General features: G+C 36.1%; 1 protein-coding gene and 1 pseudogene across 7 annotated transcripts in view; both read right to left on the bottom strand.

Moving 5' to 3' along the window:
- The window catches only part of AHI1 (Abelson helper integration site 1), a 209,126-nt gene that overhangs the window by 150,153 nt on the left and 40,016 nt on the right, over window positions 1-18,957 (bottom strand). For all 7 annotated transcript variants that reach the window (XR_006602343.1, XM_013063988.2, XM_045066330.1 and 4 more), the window contains 6 exons: window positions 18,717-18,869; window positions 16,368-16,500; window positions 12,859-12,982; window positions 6,967-7,196; window positions 4,278-4,384; window positions 989-1,107 (listed from right to left, as the gene is read on the bottom strand). Coding sequence is in view for 6 of the 7 variants with exons in the window: in XM_013063988.2 (XP_012919442.1) it covers window positions 989-1,107; window positions 4,278-4,384; window positions 6,967-7,196; window positions 12,859-12,982; window positions 16,368-16,500; window positions 18,717-18,869 (866 nt within the window). In the remaining variant the exon portion in view is untranslated. The remainder of the gene's footprint in view (window positions 1-988; window positions 1,108-4,277; window positions 4,385-6,966; window positions 7,197-12,858; window positions 12,983-16,367; window positions 16,501-18,716; window positions 18,870-18,957) is intronic.
- Window positions 1,866-3,991, bottom strand: LOC106006723 (annotated as a pseudogene).

Genomic DNA, 18,957 nt, shown 5'->3' with positions numbered 1-18,957 from the left:
ATCTCTACAGAGCCTTTAACAGAAGACTATAGTACTGCCATCCTTACCTTTATCTGCCATGAAAGATAAAACCCTTTTATTAAGTATTTATAGTTATTAAAATAATACATATCAAGTACTCGCTATCTCTCAAGCATGACATGGGTACATGTATAAAAGAAGAATAAGGCAGATCCCATTCCTAGAAGATCTCACAATTTAGCCTAATTAAATGTTTTATGTTATTTTGGAGGTATTGTAACTAGATTATAAACTCCTGATGAACTACTCTGCCAATCATTCTCTCACAGCACTGATGCCAGTATCCTGAACAGCTCTACATAAACAAAAGCCTTAAGAGTTAGCCCTAAAAGAATGTTGCAGAATAAACTAGTATACATTACATTTTTCTTTCTAAACACAATCATGAAATCTAATAAAACTAGAGTTCTCATTTGTTTTATTGGTACACTTAACAACAAAACAAAAGCACACTGGAAAACTATGCTGGCTTTTCTAGCATTCTGCTTCCACTTTTTACATTAAGGAAATTTCCTTTCCTTATTTAGGAATAACACAAAATAGGAAAAACAAGGATATATTAATCAAAAGCTGTGTCATTCTGTTATATTATTGCATAGTACTATGCTATAGCAGTATTGTAAGAGAGATAAAAGATATTGTAAGGCAGAGGCTTCCTCTTTTTTTTTTTTTTTTAAATTGTGACAACAAAAAGCAACTGACTACATTTCAGCTTCAGAACAGTTTACATTTTGAGCCAGAAAATTCTTTGTTGTGGGGGACTGTCTTATAAACTGTAGGCTGCTTAGCAGTATCTCTGGTCTCTATCCACTAAATTCTAACATTCAAAAATGCCTCTAAACAATGTAAGATGTCTTCTGAGGGGAAAAACTGTGTATATGAGAACCACAGCTGTATTTTATAAGTATGAATTAACTCATTTCTTATTCTATGAGTGCTTAACCTGTCAATATAGAAATATACTTACATTCGGAGATCCATAATTCTCAAAGTACTGTCTTTGGTATGGATTAACAATCGTTTTCCATTGGGGTGAACCTCCAAATAACTTACAGGAATACCCTTAAACTCACTCTCTTTAATTTCCTAAAAAGATTTAAAAAGATTATAAAATATTATCATTGTACAGTTTGTCTAATATGAAGCCCATTTTTAGAGCACAAAATTATTTTAAGTCAGTCATTTTTGACTGCAATTTAAAGGATTCTTTAAAATCATTAGCAAAAGGAATCCCAATAACTTCATTTATAGGTTGAAAATAAAGCTGATTGTGTGTGTGTATATATATGTATGTATATACATATATATAGCTACATTTAATTAACATTTTTGTGATATATTCCCAAATAAGCACTTTCTAAATCACAACTTCTAACTTTGTATTTTTTTGCTTACCATCATATAAGAAAAGCTTCTAATTTTTATGACTTCAAGAGTTAGTACAGAATTAACTTTCAAGTTCTGTTTCAGTCTGAGATTACTTCTTCATGCACTTACTTGTACTTTGTCCTAAAAAAGGTATGTGACTGGCATCATATTCCAAGATCATTTCATTGAGATTGTAATTTTAGGTTTGTGGCTTTTTTTTTTTTTTTGAGGAACAAGAATCAAATCTTTTTTTTAAGATTTTATTTATTTATTTGACAGACAGAGATCACAAGCAGGCAGAGAGGCAGGCGGGGGGGGGGGAGGGGGGCGGGGGGCGCGGAAGCAGGCTCCCTGCTGAGCAGAGAGCCCGATGCAGGGCTGGATCCCCGGACCCTGGGATCATGACCTGAGCTGAAGGCAGAGGCTTTAACCTACTGAGCTACCCAGGCGCCCCAAGAATCAAATTTTTTATTTGTTCATTTCTTGCATTTGAAATATTCATCCTTGTCGATGACATCCTTGGCCTGAGACTTTGCCACAGTCCTTAATGCCCACACAACTGCAACCAATGACTTGATGGGGTTTCCTACCTGTCAGTTTCCCAGAGGGCCTACCCAGTCCCCTAGCTTCTTGTTGTTATCAACCTTAATTAGGTTGATTTGGTGTTCAGCACAAGGGGCCTCCACCAACTTGACATAAACCTCATCAGAGTTGGATTCAAGGACACAAAGATGGGCTTGGCCCTTGTCTAAGACTGACAGCTCGTCAAACTACATGTGCTAGGCCATCATGGGTGAAGATGTTCTCCAGCACCTCTTGTAAAGCAGTATTAATGGCCATTACAGCTCCAGAAGCAATGCCTTCAACTCCACCTGTGACGCCGTGGGTCACAGGTGGAGTTGAATCTTAAGTGCACCTTGGCCTTTAGGAATTTTTTTTTTTTTTTGGTAGTTACTTAAGGTAGCTACAGGAGGTGTCTGACAAATGATGTCAAGAAAGACCTACATACTGAAGGAAAATCTGCCTGGATGAATCTTACATAGGAAAAATTACTAAAATTACTAAAGGTCCTTCTTGAGTGGATTACTAGAAAAAAGAAAAAAGACCGTAAATGCAAACTGTTTAGACAGAAGTCCAGAGATGCCAAAGCAAGTCTGCTTTAAGCCCCAGGCAGAATCCTAAATTAGCCTTCTCCTCCTTCGAGGACCTAGTATGTTTTGTCTCCTTCTCTAGAGGGTCTCCTCTTCGGAGATGGTTTGGCACCAGCAGAGGTGGGAGACAAACTGCTACAATCTGAGTCTTGGCAGCTAAGCCCCACTACCGCACTGGCCACAGGAAGGCCTGCTGTTAGCTGTTACAGAAGTCAAATACTGACAGCACAGATGGGGGGTGCAGTGACTGAACTACAACAGCCTGGGGGTGGGGATGCACTGCTGGGGGTCTGAGCAACACTTACACAGATGCAAGTGTGCAAAATAAAAAAAACACAAAACTGTCTAACAAGTTCAGTGTTGGGCATGTATTCGACAAAAATGCCACCAGATTTAGCATTTGTAGTATCTGTTAATGATCTCTTCTATATTTTTTTCCTTATCATATTCACACTCAAACAAAAAAAGCCTTAGTTCCAACACTCATGTCCTGTACCACGGAGTGTGTGCCACAGCACATGGACATGTCATCTTAAGGGACAGATGAGTATAATTTAGCATTTCTCACACTGATGGCTAAAGAGAACCAAGTAAGAAATCTACAGTTTGTCCTAGGGAATTAGCTACCAAAAGATATTTCAGCTCATTTTCTAACTTTTTATTTTGGACTACCAGGCTGCAGATTTTGAAGGTAAATTTGCCTTTTAGTTATTATAGTGAGGTAAAGAAACATGATTTTTTAACACATATAGTAGACTCTGCACTGTATACTCAACTTATTGGAAAAGATGCCTTTGGAAACTTGTCAATCCCTTAGGTATATAAGTAATTAGAAAGTTCTTTTTAAAGTGTGTAAAATTAGGCTACCACATGAATCCCAAGCCATCAATCATTAATTCTATAGACTAGATGAAAATGACTAAAAATAAAGTTTTTAAAATAGAACTGATAGATTCAACAGATTTAACTCAAGTTCATAAAAATTCTTTTTCACTTAGAGTGTCTTTTTTTCAAATGAGGACAACTGTTAGAAAAACAAAACACTGAAGAACAAAATATAGCATATAAGAAAAACTGTATCAACTTATATAAAACAAACCCAGGTTTAAAAATTTATTTTATACTTTTAATTAAAAATACTGAATATGCACCAATAAACTGTTTAATACACCAGGTACCTTAAAAACACTCTATTCCAAAAATGAAAGATCAGCTGTTTCTGCCTACTTGGCAAAACTCAAGTGAAAACAATTATTGTGAGTAAATGATAGACCCTAGTCATAATTACATACTTTTGATTACATAATTGTGAAAAATAATACTGTTAACAAAACATTGAACACACTATTTTTAGAGTGATGTTCCGGGGGTCAAAAAAAAAAAGAAATGAACAGCAGAAAATATAAGTTATTACTTATAGGTGGTAATATAACATGGGCCTCATTTAGCATAATTCCAGTAATGGATCAGTGAAGTCATATCACAAATTAAGAGTTCAAAGATAAGGAAGTAAAGTTTGGCCAAAACGCAAATTTTCACTAAGCTGCTATATCATCACTTAGCCATCAGGAAGACTAGACAATTAATCAATGATAACTGACTTTGTAGGGCCTGAGAAAATATTTTTTTGAGAAGAGAGAAAGAATGTCCTGATGTCTTATTTCTAAAGTCATGTGGTTCAATTTTTTTTCTAATTTGTAAAATTAAATCTCATGTATTAAATATGATCTTATATACCTTATTTACACTCCAGTGGCGCACTGAATGTTGCACATCATTGACTTTGACATAGGTATTCCAAACAACAATCACCCCTGTGCAATCTCCTGAATACATGTGATGACCTATTAAAAAAAAAAAAAATTACTCACTTGTGAATGCTACACCAGGTAAAAACAAAATGAAATTGGGAAAACACATCCCAGTATAACAAAGAATCAGAGGGCTATTAAACAGTATTTTTAGTAAAAAGAAAAAAAGCTAAAAAAAAAAACCCCAAATACAAATCATAATCAAATCCCAATTATTTTTAAATGAATTCTTCATTCTTCTGAATTATTTTTGAAGACTTATTTCCCTTTTTTACTCACATGAAATTGAATACACAAAGAAATGAGCATCTTACTGCATTTGTATATAGGTCAAGTTCCATAGCCAAATAAATCATTTGAATTATCCAGTATGTTATCTATATTGCTTGCCTTTATTAACCTATATGATCTGTTCTATACTCCTGAAAAAACACCTATATTCTAATATATACTGTTAGCAAAATGCCTGAGATCAGTAGAAACTATAAACAATAGGGAATGAATAAAATGATAAGTGACAGGTGTTCCAGCTATTCTTAGAGTTAAACCATTTTATAGTTGAATGGGACTTCAGAGACCATCAAACTCACTGTATACTCACTCAGGATTATCTCCCACACCATCAAGAACAGACGGTTGGGGGACACCTGGGTGGCTCAGTGGGTTGAGCCGCTGCCTTCGGCTCGGGTCATGATCTCAGGGTCCTGGGATCGAGTCCCGCATGGGGCTCTCTGCTCAGTGGGGGGCCTGCTTCCCTCTCTCACTCTCTGCCTGCCTCTCTGCCTACTTGTGATCTCTCTCTGTCAAATAAATAAATAAAATCTTAAAAAGAAAAAAAAAAAGAACAGACGGTTGTTTAGTAACTGTGAACTTGGTTTTTTACAAGGGAGCTATTCAACTGATGAACTGCACTAGATATTAGAACGTTCTTTCCAATTCAGAACAAAGAATGTCCATCTTTGGTAGCTCTGTCCCCATCTCTATCTACTGGAGCAATAGAGACTGATTTCTTTTTGTTTCACATATGCATATCTTAGTCAAGTATTTGAAGAAATTCATGTCTTTTATAATCTGAAAGACTTCTACTATGACAAAGTTTGTAGACATCTTTCTATCCCTGGTGACTTTTCCTTAATGTGTTCCAATTTCTTATCATCCCTGTAGTTAGACTGAATATATTGGCAGTACTTTCATTTTGATCTGGATGCTGCACTAATTAATTATAGCTATAGTCTATATATTCGTACTTAAAACATTACAGCACAAAGCAAGGACTCCAGAAATGTTTGACTCAGCAACCTCAGGTCTAGGAATTTATGTTAAGAAAATAATTATATGGGCGCCTGGGTGGCTCAGTGGGTTAAAGCCTCTGCCTTCGGCTCGGGTCATGGTCTCAGGGTTCTGGGATAGAGCCCTGCGTCGGGCTCTCTGCTCAGCAGGGAGCCTGCTTCCCTTCCTCTCTCTCTGCCTGCTTGTGATTTCTCTCTGCATCAAATAAATAAATAAAAATCTTAAAAAAAATAATTATAAAACAGTGCAACAAAGTTTTGTATATACATATATTTACATGTGTACATATTATTCAGAGAAATCATGTTCATGGTAGGAGAAAGCTGGAAACATCCTAAGTACTGCCAACAATAGAATGTTTCTTAAGACACATTCAGACAATTATATAATATGTACCTATTAAGTGTGAGTTGAATACAGAGGTGTTCAGTGCACAATGTACTCAGTACAGAGTGTAAATACATGTTTCCTCTGCTATCTATCTAATATTCTTTTGGTATTTCCCTCTTCTTCCTCATTTTAACCCTTTAACTCAAAAGTCACTTGAAAGAAACCTACTGGAAAAAGAAAGAAATAAGCCTACTGAGGGGATAATTACCAATCCAATGAAATATGTTTATGAAATTTGGTATATGACTGGTTATTACAGCAAAGATTAGTTGAATCTAAATATTTAAGAATTTAATAACAAATGATTTTTTATTTTTATTTATTTTTTAAAAAAGATTTTATTTATTCATTTGGCAGACAGAGATCACAAGTAGACAGAGAGGCAGGCAGAGAGAGAGAGAGGAGGAAGCAGGCTCCCTGCTGAGCAGCGAGCCGGATTCGGGGCTCAATCCCAGGATCCTGGGATCATGACCTGAGCTGAAGGCAGAGGCTTTAACCCACTGAGCCACCCAGGCGCCCCATAATGACAAATGATTTTTTAAAAAGATTTTATTATTAAAGAGAGAGTATATGCAGGGGCAGGATCAGATGAAGAAACACAAAGAGACTCCATGCTGAGCGCAGAGCCCAACATGGGGCTCAGTGTCATGACCCTGATCATGACCTGAGCTGAAACCAAGAGCTGGACACTTAACGGAATGAGCCACTCAGGCGTCCCCAGAATTTAATGACTTTAAAATTACAAACAAAACTCCCTGACTGCCAAATCTGTGCCCAAGTCTATCATATGATCTGCAAAATACACATAAATCTAAAAATATATAATCATCAATACACAAAATCCCTCTCAAGCTTAAAAATATTACCTTAATGAACAAAAATTTTTAAAAATTCTTCATGCAATTAGCCTCCATTTGGAATATATTTTGACATACCTTCAATATCAAAACAGAGAGAGTTGATGAAACTTCTGTGCGTGTCAAACTGTCGAATCAATATGGCAGGATCCCCTCTCATATCAACCTTCCATATCCGTATCACAGAATCATAGCACCCTGTAACTACCACTTCTTTTACAGCAGGATGGAATTTAGCCGTGTAAACAAAAGAAGGATGAGGTAAAACTCTGAAAGTATTGGTATTATTTATTTCATTTTTCCATATCCTGGAAAAGGATAAAAAGTTTTATGTTGCTTCTGAAAGGCAGAAGTTTCTAAAACTTTTCCCCAAAACCAACATGGCAATGCATCTTAAGTAAGCAATGACAATAACCAAAGGCAAACTACACTTTATAACAATCAAAAATAATGTGATCAAATATTTTATGGCTGGGGTTCTTTACATTTTGACAAAGCTATTTCTTAGTTATTATCAAGCATAATGGTTAATTTGTCTACTAATTTTAATCTATACTGTAAAATGAAAAATTGTATTTGGATTTTTTTTAAACAATTATTTTTGACATTGATTAAACACACATGGAATAGTTGGTAAAATACTGCATTTAGTACAATACACACAAAAAATAAAATATAGGGAGAGCTTCAATTATTCTCCATTTAGGTTGTATATATTGCTTTTGTAAAATGCTCCCTAGTAGAGGTTTAGAGAAGAAGCTAGTCCATTAACTCTGTATTTATAATTTCCAAGCCTAGAAAGTGACTGTGATCTCAAAGTCTTAAAAGCCATATTGAAATTACTGTTTGATACCTGAGTAAAATAAGATTAACTATGATACTTTGATAGAAAACAGGCTACCTTACATTAAACAATTTATATTTAACACTTTTAATATGTCTTCCTCTAAATTATGGATAATTTTTAAAAAGTAATATTACTGTCACTGCTACAGTCCTGACAAAAGATTAAACCCTAAGGGTTAAAACTTATGTTAAATACTCTGCAGTTCTAGTCGGTCTATAAAAATAGGCAAAAATCTAGAGACTGAAAGGTACTAAGTGAGTGTGGAACACTGAATTTTTAAACAGTCTGATTAAATTGTTAAAATTAGAAAAATAGATTAATTATTAATAGGGGGATTTATAGTTCCTTCTTTTAATCATGGCCTAAAAACTAAAGCAAATTAAGTCCTTTTCAAAATTATTGGTGAAAGAAAAAAATACAGCTGCCATTCAAGAATAACATTCTGAGTCTTCTCAGCAGCTGTTTCAAATAAGGATATGATCTACAATTACTAAGAATCCAAACTAATAATGAAGGAAGTGAAAGAACATGTTTTCAAGTGAAAATAAAACACGTGTATCACTGCATAAACATTTTTACCATAGTAATACTTTCAATGAATATATGCTACATGAAATACAATACTTACTAAAAGAACAAAATAACGAATTTGTGATTAAGACTGTTGAAAGAAGATTGTTTAAAAGATAAAAACTTCAGCTGTTTGCTTAAAAATCTTATCAGTATTATGTGAAATCCTATGTAACAGGCAGAAATGAAATAATCATATCTTAAAAGCAGCTCAATTAAAATAGACACAGTAGGGGCGCCTGGGTGGCTCAGTGGGTTAAAGCCTCTGCCTTCGGCTCGGGTCATGATTCCAGGGTCCTGGGATCGAGCCCCACATCGGGCTCTCTGCTCGTCAGGGAGCCTGCTTCCTCCTCTTTCTCTGCCTGCCTCTCTGCCTACTTGTGATCTCTGTCTGTCAAATAAAAAAAATAAAATCTTTAAAAAAAAAATAGACACAGTAATTTACAATAAAAATGAAGCCTTTTATGTAAAAACCTAACTGGAATCAATGATGGCTTTAGTCAAGCAAGTAAATATTGAGTCTAAGAACAACAGAAATGTATTAATGAGTTTGGGGAAAAAAGAGCTGATCACAAAGAACAAGGAAATACACAAATCTGTGAAGACTAGATGAGCACACACAAAAAGATTATTACAGTTGGGAAAGAAAAAAACATAGTTACAACAGTATGTATGATGAGGGGCAACATTAGGACATATGTGCCTAAATGGGAGCCATTACATGTGGGAAAAGTCTGATTATATGAGGAGCCGATGGTTAGAGAAAAATACAGATTTGTGCTGAAGATAACTAAAGAAGATTTTGGTTAACCCTACATGGCAAAGAGCTAACCAGTGGGAAACAATAACTCAGGAGTCACTAGCACTAACCAGGAAGACAAAAAGAAGACACAGCCAGAAGTCCATGCCTCTGCCTCTTGGAACATTAGCAACTCTAATTCTCTTCCTTTGACTTTACCTTATTCATTTTAAGTAGTCCTTACCTCTTTCAAAAACCTCACTCTCTTTGGTTCTAGCAACAATGTTTCTCTTCACTCAATCCTACACAATAAGTATTTTTATGATGTAAAACATCCTCCAACAGTATCAAAGCTACATAAAGAAAAAAGCATACTTTATACTATATTGTGTATATATATATAAAATATCATATGCTGGCAAAAAAACCAAGAAAACTACAAGAAATGGTTAAATCTGAGCTGGGTTTTAAACAATGACTATGAGCCATCACAAAAGGCACTTAAATGGTTGCTGAGTGACTGAGCTGGGCAGGAAGGCTAGGAAAAGGGCATTTAAGCACTGGAAGAAGAGACATGGAGAGGAAGATACTAAGAGCATTTTAAAATATTGTGTGGGTGACGCCAAGGGTACATGGCAAGTGCACAGGAGAAGGATGTAGGGTCAATGAGAAACATGCCTGTAATGCCATGCTAAGGAGCTGGAACATTTTCAAAGGGTAGTGGGAAGACTTCTGAAGATCAGGGCATTACAAAGCATGGTTGTGAAAAGACGGAGGAACGAGAGACTGAACAGTGGGAAAGTTTAGCACCAATATTTTGTTTTACCACCAAAAGGGCCTGAATTAAGGTAACAGCAGTGAGGACAGAAAGGGTGTGATGGAATGGTGAAGGTTTTAGGAGGGCAAACTGACAGATCTGTGGTACTCTTAGATATGGGAAGGAAGCGTAGGAAGAAAAAAAGAAATAAGTGCTATTCTGGACTCCTGGCTTGGGATTCAGGGTGGATGCCATTAAAAAATCCACAAGAGGACCAAATGAGGAAAGCAGTCTAGTGATATCAAGTCTGGTTTTAGATCCAAGGTGCCACTGACAGTCCAGACGGAGTAACAGAAAGTGAAACTCAGAAAAAAAGTGGGCGCTAGAAGTCAGCCCATAGAAGTGAGACAGGAAAATGAGAGAGACCAGAATAAGCACAGCAAACCAAGGAAGATGCTCAAGTAGGAGGATTCTAGGAATAAACATCTACAGAGAACAGGCAGAGCTTCGAAGAGGAACAAGTGACAGGGAACAGAACTGGCCAGTCATAAAAAGCAAACAGAAGAGGCTGTTAAAGAAACCACTTAATTGAAACTATTTTAAAACTAGTCAATAATTAATCACTTCAGTGAAAGCAGATAGGGTAATGACCTAAATTGGCCCTGAATCTGAAAATCAGCAAGAGACTGCTGACCTCTTAAAGAAGGTTGATCTAGAGGGGGAGGCAGTGAAAACTAGATTCACTGAGTTGAGCTAAAGACGTGTGTAGAACGTTCTTGATATTGTAGAAAGAAAAATAATGTGGTAGTCTGAAAAGGAGGAAGAACTGAAAGAAATATTTCTTAAGACAAGGAAATTTGAGCATATTTTTAAGATGAGAGGACAAAATCAATAGAGAGGAAGATACTGAAGAGATAAGAGAGGTAGGAAACAGAATGGTAGATTGAAGGGCTGAGATTAAAAGCACATGTCAAAAACTGTAAGAGTCTCTTAATCTCACAAAATAAACTGAGGGTTGTTGGGGGGAGGGGAGTATGGAGAGGGTGGTTGGGTTATGGACACTGGGGAGGGTATGTGCTATGGTTGAGTTCTGTGAAGTGTGTAAACCTGGTGATTCACAGACCTGTACCCCTGGGCCTAATAATACATACATGTTAATAAAAAATTAAAAAAAATTTTTTTAAAAAGCACATGTCAAAGAGTTGCCTGAAAGGTGTCCTTACCCATACATCTTTGTTAAGAGCAGTGGACAGAGATAAGATGGGTACATTTATAGATATTGGGTGGGAAACCAGAAGAGATACAGGAAGTTCATGTCTGGCATAATTCACTGTAAGCTAAAGGCAGTCAGCTAATGAAAGCGGGCAGATGTGACTCAGGGTCGAGAACCTGAAGTGCCGCAAGGCTTGGATGTGCTGCCAGAGGAATAAGAAAAGATAGCTGAATAAAGATAAGGAAAAAGCTTGTTTGGCTGAGATGACTGCTCAGGTGATTTTAAGACTTACAAATCCACAATCAGGCCTTTCCAAGGTTATGAATTTTTCTCTAGTATAATCTGGCATGGGACAGAATGGCTGTGTTGAGACAACAAGTTGACCAGGGGTTCCAAAGAATCCTAGTAAGAGGGACCAACAGCAGGTGCCTAGCTACACATGGAAGGAAATCAAGTCTCATCACCTTTTGCATTTAAACAGAAACTCAACAGTCCTGATAACATCTTAATCAATTAGATATTTTATATTAAAAAGGAAGCTGATAAGAGTAATAAAAGAGACTCAGACACTAGAAGTGTCTGCTGAAAAGTGTGTTAAAATGCAGAGAGCAGAATTAAATAAGAGTGAAATCAGAAGGCATCCCAAACTGCTCTAAATGTCAGCTTCCTGGTGTACAGAGATAACATAGATTTATGTGTATCCACCTACGTTTGTTGGAGTCAAATTAAATAACATATTTAATATATATATATAATATAAAGCATCTTGAAAAACTGCCTAATAATACAATTAGCATGCAAACAAGGTAGAACAGCAGCTAGAACAGGTCAATGAAATTTTACAAAGTAGATTTAAAAAATTTTATGATACATATTAAGTTGGGAAGGATTAAATTATTTTATAACTGACATTCTGAAAAGTGCAAATACTGAAAATCTTTAAAACATAAGGCACATATTCACTTACATGTAGGTATCCCCTGCTTTTCAAAGTCTGCCTTACACCACTTCGCTTTTACCTAAGACCTACGTCAGTACCTGCTTTCACTAACCAGAAGAAATGTGAAGAGGATTTTTACTTTAATGAAAAAAGGAGAAAAGGCAAAATCGGGTTCAGCACTTGTTCTGCCGTGAGCCCTTCCACAGGGAGAGCGCAACCCCAGCAGCAAGGGGGCACTGCGACACTCGTCCCCGGAAGCTACACTCAGCATCTCAACGTCAAGCTGCCACAGGTCTGAACTGTATCTGTGAGCACCTGTGCTTTATTTCAATTTATTTTGTGCCCCCCTTAAAGAAAGATGTGTCCCAAGGTATCAGAAAACTCCAAGAGAAGTTATTTTTGGGTCTGAGAATGCTCAAAATTTTTCCATATAAATTAACAGTTATAACTTCTTCCCCTTATGCCATACCTTTGTCTTAGACAAAGTTTCCATTCCTCGCTGTCTACCACTGTGCATCATTGTGGGCTGGCCCCTACCTACAGCTAACAGGGAAAACAGAAGCCCTACCATTAAGAGCTTATATTCTAGGAAAATATCAACTGTTTACCTTATGTCAAACAGTGCAGAGTATTAATCAAATAGCGTACATAATGATCATTTAAGGATACTGGGAACTAGAAGCATTATGTATTACATAAAAAAGATATATTTAATAAAAACATCTTTCAGAAAAAGCTTTCCTACTACTACTGATCTAATCGGTCTGTATGATGCATCTCTATGACAGTCCCTTGATAAGCAAAATATTACTTAAGCCTAAGAATAGCTATATCCCTTTATATTTTCTTTACTTTCCTTGATGGCCAACAACATACACAGTAAGTACTTCTCAAGTATACTAACCTGGCAGTGCCATCAGATGATGCAGTAAGGATATAGCGATCATCACGGGACCAGCAAAGATCATAAATGATATTGAGGTGGCCACATAATTCTCTCATGAAACGCCCAGAAGGAATTTCATATACTACAGAAAATATTCAAAAATTAGTAGGTTTGCAGCCAGAGAGTCCTTAATCCAGTAACATACAAACATAAAGCTTATAATAATTTGCACACAGTCTCTAAGAATACCATCACCAAAGATATTTTCAGCGTAAAAAATCTCAAAGTCTATTTAAAAGTAGTTTTTCATTTCCTTCAGACTCAAGAATTTACACATATAAAGTTTTATAGCATGCTACAATTACTCTCATCTCGTCAAAGCAATTTTCCTAGTAGTCTTCCACCATCAATTTATTAATCAAATAATAGATAACAGTTAAATTGCAATTCACTTCAAAGATTCTATAATTTGAGTTTTCATGAATAAGATATTACTTTACCTGAAAATCAATTAAATTCCAGCCAAAATTTTAATTATTTAAAGAAATTTAAACTGTGCTACTATTAGAAAAGAATTCTTTTTTTAAAAAAGATTTTATTTATTTATTTGTTTGTTTGTTTGAGAAAGTGAGAGTAAGCTTCAGCCAAGGGAAGGGGCAAAGGGAGAAGGAGAGGCAGACTCCCTGCTGAGCAGGGGTCCCAATTCTGTCAGAACCCTAGAATCACAACCTGAACTGAAGGAAGATGCTTAACCAGATGAGCCACCCAGGCAGCCCTTGTTTTAAAAAAAAATTCCAATACTAAAATGATATAATAAGAGAATTAACAGAGATCTAATCTGATAAACAAGACTTTAAGGTATTGCTCTAAGTTAGGTTCACAATGAAAGATTTGAAAAAGTGACTCGAGAACAACAAAAATTGCAAGTCTCTACTTCCACCTAGTGGTAAAACCAAATGCCCTTTAAAATACTAAGCACAGAAGTACTTCTGGAATAGCAAAGAAGCACCTCAGAGTATCTGCTCCCTGATAAAAGCAATAAGAACACCGTAAAAATTATCCAAATTCACTTTTTTCTGAACTCTAGAAGTTAAACAAAGGCTTGCAACAACCTGAGGAGCATTTATTCAAGAAAAACAGCTTAATCTTGGTAGGAACATGGGCTTTGCGGCATTTTAACTTGCTATGGTCCCATTCCACTCTCCCAAGCTGCAGAGTAGCTTTAGAAACCAACAGTCTCACAACTTAAAGCCAGCAGCCTAGTAGCCATGGGATGGGCCAGAAAATATAAGAAGCTCCCCCCAAAGCCCCACTCTCATACTTACTACTAAAAAGCTCCATTCCCAGGGCTTAGCTTTCCTTGGCTTGGCTCAGAGCCTGCTCTGTGTGAAAAGCCCTAACCCCAGGGTGCATGCTGAAATAATCAGTGGCACAGCTGGCTGAGGCAGTGATGCCAACTGAAGCTAAGGAGAGTGGCCAAGGAGAGGCTGAGCAAAAAAATGTAAAAGGAAAAAGCTGGGAATGAGATGTCCACAGAGGACTTTGAAAAGATGCAACAAATTCCTGGGAACCCAGCAGGACATATGTATGTGAACAAAAAGACCAGAGGTGCTTTCTCCCTCTGACTGACCTGAAAGTGAAGTAAGGCAGAGCTGTAATTGCCTGCAGTGAAGTGTTGGAAGAATGCATCCCAATACACACACACACACACACACACGTTTGGTAAAGGCTGGGCGATCTACTCACTCAAAGCATTTAAAAATCTCTACCACACCTGACCACCAAGCTAAGTGAGCAGAAACTTCAGCAACAACCAAGCTAAGTGAGCAGAGACTTCAGCAACAACAAATCCTGGGCGGGTAGGTGCAGAGGAGGGGAAGGTGAGGAATCTGATTTCCAGACCTGCTGCACATGTAATATGGAGACAAGAAAAAACCAAAACAGTCCAGTTGAGCCACCCACAGGAAACAAGGCAGTCCACAGAAACTGTCTATGAAGAAGCCAAGACACTGTTCCAGACAAAAAATTTATTTAAATATGTTCAAAGATAAAAAGAAAACCATGTCTAAAGAATTAAGGTGTGAGAATAATTTCTGGCTAAAATAACAGTATCAATAAAGAGACAGAAATAATTAAGAAAGACAAAAAAATTCTAGAGTTGAAAAGTACACTAACGGAAATAAACAATTCACTAAAGAAGTTCACTAACAGATCTGGGCTGGCAGAAGAAACAACTTGAAGACAGGTCATCTGAGATTATGCAGTCTGAGGAACAGAAGGAAAAAGAATGAAGAAAAATGAATAAAGCTGCAGGGACTTGTGGGACACCACCAGGTGTATCAACAATGAGATGATGAGAGTCTCAGAAGAGAAAAAATAGAAAGGAGAAGAACAATTTGAAGAAATAAACACTAAAAACTTACCCATTTTGTGAAAAACAGTAATCTACATATCCAACAAGCTAAACAAATTCCAAGTAGACATATCATAACCAAACAATTGAGACTAAAGACAAAAATTCTTCTGTGCTTTGGAGACTTAAGCAATAAGTATGTCTAAATTTATATAGCATTCTGAATAAGATTTAAGAATAAAGTAACACATATTTATCATGGAAATGCTAAAATATAAATCAGAATGAAAATAATTCTTTCACTACCCAAAAAGAAATCACTATTAATTCTTTGGAATAGATATTCTAAGAATCTTTTTTCCTCCATACATTGGTTTTCGTGAATTTTTAAAATAGCACAGTCATAATCAAACTACACAAGTAATTTTGTTTTTTAAAGCTAACATTATTTCATGAGGAGGAGTATTTATTTAATAAATGCTAGCCAAGCCAATTATGAGTCCTTGCTGAAAAGAATAAATCATCTGAAATAAACTGTGTGAGGCTGAGGGAAATTTAATACCACCCTAGTACTTAGGGCAGACGCCCACAAGGGGCAGGCAACTTCCTGCTGAGGAAGCTGGTTTTCATTATTACACAAGAAATTAGGGAAGTATTTAATGTCTCTCACTTTAGAAGAGTAGAGAATGCTCACTTAAAGCTACAGAAATTTTCCTTTTTAACATGGTTTTCTGTATTTTTTAAAGGCAATTTGAAAGTGGGTTTTTGGTTTCTCTGCTGCCTTCCCTACTACTGAGAAATCGTTCTCTAGGTACTCCTGTCCTGAGCTGTTACTTTCTACTGCATATGAAATTTGACGGCTTTCATACTTTAAATTATCACTTCTATCAACTGACCACATGGGCTAGAATTCCTCATGGGATTTATTAATCCCTTCATTTTCTAAATTTCCATATTTAAGATAAGAAAATCCTTACAAAAATCCTCTTGCATGTTTCACAAACTTACCACCCTTCATTTGATTATTCTCATACTACTGAACCTATATTTTATAGAAAGCTGTGAAATAATTATTAAAAAACTGGGGGTTACTCAAATTAAGATTTCAATGAATTTTAAAAAACAAATGTCTTCCAGATAGACTTCGATCCTATTAAATAGAAGTATTACTCACAGATAATTGGATATCCATCTCGGCTGGCACAGGCCGCTGCTAATATTCTTCCATTATGAGAGAAAGCAAGACGAAAACATCCTCGTTCTCCTGTATTTAGTGAGAAGAGGTGCTTATTTGGGATCCGGCAAGCCTAAAAAACATACATTTAAAAAAAATAAATTAAGAAGCATTAAAATTTGAAGGCTAGTTGTTAAGCTACTGCAGTGGTAGAGCTTTATTTTTAAGCCCTTGACTGAGATGCAGAGAAAGAGGAAAGTAAACAAAATGTATGGAAAACTATAGTAAATTATTTTATTTCCTAACGAGGAGATCAGGTCTCCATAAAATAAAGTCACTTTACACTCCACTTCTAACTAGTACTTAATTTACCAAAAATTCGTAATTGGGGTGCCTATGTGGCTCGGTCATTAAGCCTCTGCCTTTGGCTCAGGTCATCATCCCAGGGTCCTGGTATCGAACCCCGCATCGAGCTCCCTGCCTGCTTCTCCCTCTTCCGATTCCCCTGCTTGTGTTCCCTCTCTAGCTGTCTCTCTCTCTCTGTGTCAAATAAATAAATAAAATCTTTAAAAGAAAGAAAGAAAGAAAGAAAGAAAGAAAATTCATTATCTGGTACTCTAAAGCTGTCACTATTGTGTGCACATTTGCATGCATACACACACACACACACACACACACACAATGATATGTATATGTATTGCCACATACACAAAACATCTTATCACAAAACGTCATAACATCCTTATTCCATGACAGCAATTTTCGTGATTTTTGCTGAGCCATAAACTTCTTCAGTGACCATAACCTAAAGGCCTAGCTTAAGCATGGGATGTATGAATGCTCATTTTCTCTCTCTTTTTATCTCTTAAAATAACCATCATTTGTGGCTACATTCTGAAAGGTATTTTCAAAGTAATCACTTCCTGTTGGTTTCTCATTCATTAATTTTATTAAAATTTCATAATTTTTGTTTTCATTTCCTATTATCAAATGAAACCAAAACTTTCCATGTATAATATCTACTGTAGAAAATACTACTTTTATTTATCCTAATTACATCTCTTCCAAACTTCAGTGATCGTTAGTTCCTGGGTTTATTATCTTTAAAGTTCAATTAAACACATATTGGTCCTTTACTAGATGCAATGAATGTGGTACACTTCCTTGCAAATGTCTTTTCATGTATTAGTCACAGCATCCTAAATGTTTGGATAAATTAAGATTTTGGATAAACTGCATTTGGCAATGGCTCAGATGTACAAAATGAACCACTCTACTCTTTGTGGAACTAAGTAATAGATTTGCATAACTGTATCAGCAATGCTTCTTGCTACTGTAAAATATGATAACCATTAATAAAAGCTTAAATAATCTTCAACCTATGGTAGAAAAATATACATATATAATCCATCAAAATGTGATTCACTGTGAAGAAGCTGGGGACTATAAAAAAATCTCATGAATCTATTAGAATGATATATATTTTTTTTAAATAAAATCCATTTTACTAAGAAAACTCATTAAAAGATTTACCTCTTAAAACATCAAAAAAATCTTTTTTTTAATTGCTGTTATGGATTGAAATTTTGTCCCCCAAAATTTGTATGCTGAAGCTCTAATTCCAGTACCTCAGAATGTAGCAGTATTTGGAGATAAAAATTTTTAAAGATCTTTTTTATTAGCGTGGATTCCTAATCTAATAAGACTGTTGTCCCTGGGACACCTGGATGGCTCAGTGAGTTAAGAGACTGCTTTTTAGGCTCCTAACTCAGCAGGGAGTCTACTTCTCTGGCTGCTTGCCACTCCCCCTGCTTGTGTATGCACTCAAGCTCTCTCTCTGACAAACAAATAAATAAATCTTAAAAACAACAACAACAACAAAAAAAAAAACTTGCTGTCCTTCTAAGAGGAAGAGACACCAGGGTTCTAAATGCAGAGAGAAAAGACCTTGAAGAGGAGCAAGATGGTAGTCATCTGCCAGTTAAGGAGAAAGGCCTCTGAGTAAACCAACTCTGACAACCTTTAACCTTGGGACTTCAGCCTCCAGAACTATGAAGGAGTAAGCTTGGTTATTTAAGCTACCCCATCCATGGTTATTTCCTTCTGGCAGCTCCAGCTAACAGATAAAACTAACCTAAGTCCTTAAACAAAGAACTTATGATAGTGCTTTTATGCACACGATATATACCCTATTATTATCAAGTAAATTAATGGAAAGACAAGACTCTGGTTAAAAGCAAGGATAATCTGAGAGTTTCCAGTAGTAAGCTAATTACCTTCAGAGCTGCTGGAGCTTTTAAAATAAATATAGGCAGCTCTAAATGAATTGAGAATAATCAAGTATTTCACCTGCCCAGGTAGTCGTTTCCACTTCACTACTTCTTTAGAATCTTCTAGTCCAGGTTCTGCATCTACTGAACCGGCCTCATGGTGTCCTTCACAATACACTGGTTTACCTTTCTCCTCCTGGACAGTCACCACAGAATGGTAAGATGGCTTTATCTGAATGTGTATAGAAGATGAGAAAATAAAAATATCAAATTAACCCTTTTTTTCTTTTCTAGCATCTAGGGTCTTTTAAATATTGAAA

Source organism: Mustela putorius, unplaced genomic scaffold, assembly GCF_011764305.1.
Source record: "Mustela putorius furo isolate JIRA1106 unplaced genomic scaffold, ASM1176430v1.1 tig00003863_pilon_pilon_pilon, whole genome shotgun sequence".
In the NCBI taxonomy this organism is placed as follows: Eukaryota; Metazoa; Chordata; class Mammalia; order Carnivora; family Mustelidae; genus Mustela; species Mustela putorius.
This window is presented reverse-complemented; position numbering and strand designations above follow the sequence as displayed.